General features: G+C 41.1%; 1 protein-coding gene across 1 annotated transcript; it reads left to right on the top strand.

The window, feature by feature from the left end:
• Nucleotides 1-3020: 3020 nt before the first annotated feature.
• LOC103002468 (olfactory receptor 11H7-like) lies at nucleotides 3021-3596 on the top strand. The gene has a single exon (XM_028165697.1). It carries the CDS (start codon nucleotides 3021-3023, stop codon nucleotides 3594-3596), a length of 576 nt encoding a protein of 191 aa, XP_028021498.1.

Here is a 3596-nt window from a genome sequence, read left to right as displayed (position 1 = left end):
ATAGTGTGTCGTGGGAGTCATCGTGCCTTAAGCAGAAGAATGATGGAATTAAAGTTTTGTCCAAGAAAATCCATCTGGCAGGGAATTTGGAGACAAAGAAACTGGAAAACAATTAGAAAGCAACTTTGATGGTGTATCTATTAATTCCTCCACTTAACATTTAGTTTTTACTGCTCTGTCTTCCAGGCTGTATCCTAGGCTTTGAGAATACAACCATCAATAACATAGAGCTCCTGATTTCAAGGAGCTCAAGTCTAATATTAGAAAGATAGACATAAACAGATATATCGTGAAGCACTTTGGTAAGTATCACAAATATGGACAAGTCAAAGTGCTTTAAGGAAACACCTTAAACAGCCAGGATAAAGGATTTGGCAGTTGAGAAGCAGAGCAAGGTTTCACACAGGGGGTCAAATTCAACATGAGTCTTGATGGATAAAAAGGAGTTTTAGATAGCAAAGAATGGGGTGTTTGCAAATGCATGGAGGTATGAAATAGAAACTGTGAAGAGTTCCCTAGAGCCATGTTACCAGAGCTTAATGAGGGGGTGATACATGAGACTGAAAGTGTAGGTGGAGTCCAGACTGCGAAAAATCTTACGTGCTCTAGTAAGGAGCTTAGACCTGGTCATCCAGGCAGCCTTGTTTATAGAAACACCGGCAGCCTCAAAACCACAAAGACCTGGATTTGAGTCTTGCTTCCACCTCTTACTAAACACTTTGACTCTCAATTCTTCATCTGTGTCTTGAAAATAATACCTGCTTTGCACAATTTTGGTGAAGATTAGGTAATACATGTGGAATGTATATTAAGTATACTTAAAATATAACTAATGTGAAGTTCCAGAAATCCCAATAAATTTCAACTATTATTTTTCAGTAATAAAAAATCAATAGAGAATTTTAAGCATAGAAATAGCATGCAAAAAATAAGAAGACTGATTGCTGAGTATAAATGTAACTAATTAGTTTCAGGGAGCTGTTGCATCAGTCAAGGTGAATGATGATCAGGATTTATTTTAAATGTAGCAATAAGAGCAGAAAAGAGGGACCTAGGGGCTTCCCTGGTGGCGCAGTGGTTAAGAATCCGCCTGCCACTGCAGGGCACACGCGTTCGAGCCCTGGTCCGGGAAGATCCCACATGCCGCGGAGCAACTAAGCACGTGCGCCACAGCTACTGAGCCTGCGCTCTAGAGCCCGTGAGCCACAACTACTGAGCCCATGTGCCACAACTACTGAAGCCCACACGCCGAGAGCCCGTGCTCCACAACAAGAGAAGCCACCGCAATGAGAAGCCCGCATAACGCAAGGAAGAGTAGCCCCCGCTCACAACTAAAGAAAAGCCCGCACACAGCAACTAAGACCCAACGCAGCCAAAGATAAAATAAATAAATAAATAAATTTTAAAAAAAAGAAAGAAAAAGAAAAGAGGGACCTAACTGAGAAAAGTTTCTGGGATAAAAATCGGCAGAATATTTCGAAAGATTGACATGGGGGCAGGGAAAGAGAGAGGGGGAAAAGGGAGTCATTGAACATTAGTCCATATTTCTAGCATGAGGAACCTCATGGGTGGTAGCATCATGAACAAAGGAAGTGGTACTAAGATCCTGAACCAGGATGGCAGTAAAAGAATGGAAAGTAAAGGATGAACAGTTAAGAAGTTTCTTTTTATGGTTTCAAGTGTGCGTTTTGTGCATGTGTGTGCGTGCATACGTGTGTGTAAACACATGAATGAAAATAAAATAGTCCATAAGTTAACACTCCAATATAAATAATGTTTATCACACTGAATGAAAGTATTCAGATGATTCTTAATTTCTTCTTAATACTTGTCCATTTTTTCTAGTTTTTCTCAACTAACAATATTTCTGACATGAAAATAAATATTTTAATAGCAAAATAAAACATCCTTTATGATATTAAAAGTGTATTTATTATAAAGTGTTTTATGACACAAAAATTTACATTTAAAAAGTCACTGGTAATCTGACATCTTGGGAATATGTACCAGATCATATTGAATATTAGATTTTGCAGCATACCTTTACATTTTGTCATTTTTCTTCAAAGGAAGAAGCCTGCAAAATTTGGAAAATATGTAAAGCTCACATCTCAATAATGTCAATGCTATCACCTTCATCCATCCCAATGTTAACTTTAACTATGCAAACCTGACTGTCCTATGAGCCTTGCTTTTGTGATCAGTTTGGGTTTAAGCACATATCAGTAACAGTTGTTGCCTTCCAAGGATCCTAACCCATCTCAAAATCCCCACCTGGGAATCCAAGCCTGCATTCACTTTTCATGTTAAACTATATTCCTCTCCTTACCCTCCACTGAGCAAGATCTCTCCTACTCTGCCTTTGATACTCAGAATCAAGGAGTCTCCATGAAGTGCCTCTATCCAGTCTTGTGCTGGAATCTCTACAAAGGGAAACATAGTCACTACTCCCCAGCTTCTGAGATGTGATGGCATAAGACAGAGCTACTGTCCAGAACAGACAGAACAGTATGATTCCACATCTTTTGCAAGCCTGAAGGTTAAAGAATCTTAGGGTCAGAGAGCAAGGGTACACACTAACCAATTCTTGGAAATATTAAGTTAAATAATATGAAATTGCTGGTTTGAGGTCCAAAAAAGTTGATATCTGCAGTAATATGTGATTTAACCTACACCTGAGGACGAGGTCACTACATGTTCACTCTAGTTAGAGCCACTGAAGCTGAATCCTCTCCTCTAATCAATCTAAAAAGAATTCCTGTGAAATGGGGCATTTTAGGACCTATTTCAATGAGGAGAAAGAGAGAGAGTCTTGAATATTCAGTAATCCTACTTTTAAAAAAGTAGAGTACTCTCTGCTTTGGAGAAGCTGAGAGGCAACCAAAGAGTGAATTAAAAGGAATACTGGGAGTGTGTGCAAGTCCAAATGGTTGAATAAAGCTGGAGAGGAAACCACATAATAGAGGACATCTCAAGATCTTCATATGTCTTCTCCTTGCCCAGTTGACCCACCAGGCTGAATGGAGAGAGCCAGCTGCACCTTGGCCACTCAATTTGTCTTTGTGAGATTTTCCAACTCTCCGCGTCTCCAGCTGCTCTTTTTCTCCCTCTTCTTCCTCATCTACCTCTTATCCCTTGTGGGCAATGCACTCATTGTGCTCATTGTAACCCTGGATGGGCGCCTCCACACTCCCATGGACTTCTTTATCTGCAATCTCTCCTTAGTAGAGCTCTGGTACACCATGGTCACTATGCCCAAAATGCTGGCCAATTTTCTAAGTTCCCAAGGTGTCATCTCGGTTCCCAGCTGCATCACCCAGTACTACTCCTTCTCTTTGCCTGCCACAGAGCTCTTCTTTCTCACCACCATGGCCTATGACTGCTATGCTGCCATCTGCCGACCACTCCACTACCCACTCCTGCTCAGCCCTCAAACTTGTGGTACCCTGGCTAGCATCTGCTGGTTTGTGGGATTCCTCTGCCCCATGTTCCCCTCATTCCTCCTTACACAAATCTCCTTCTGCACCCCCAACCAGATCAACCACTTCTTCTGTGATGCCATTCCAATTTTCCCCCTTTCCTGCGCAGACACATAA

The sequence above is a fragment of the Balaenoptera acutorostrata genome, chromosome 10, assembly GCF_949987535.1.
Source record: "Balaenoptera acutorostrata chromosome 10, mBalAcu1.1, whole genome shotgun sequence".
Lineage (NCBI taxonomy): Eukaryota > Metazoa > Chordata > Mammalia > Artiodactyla > Balaenopteridae > Balaenoptera > Balaenoptera acutorostrata.
Note: the sequence above shows the minus strand (reverse complement) of the source record. Positions and strands in the feature narration are given on the sequence as shown.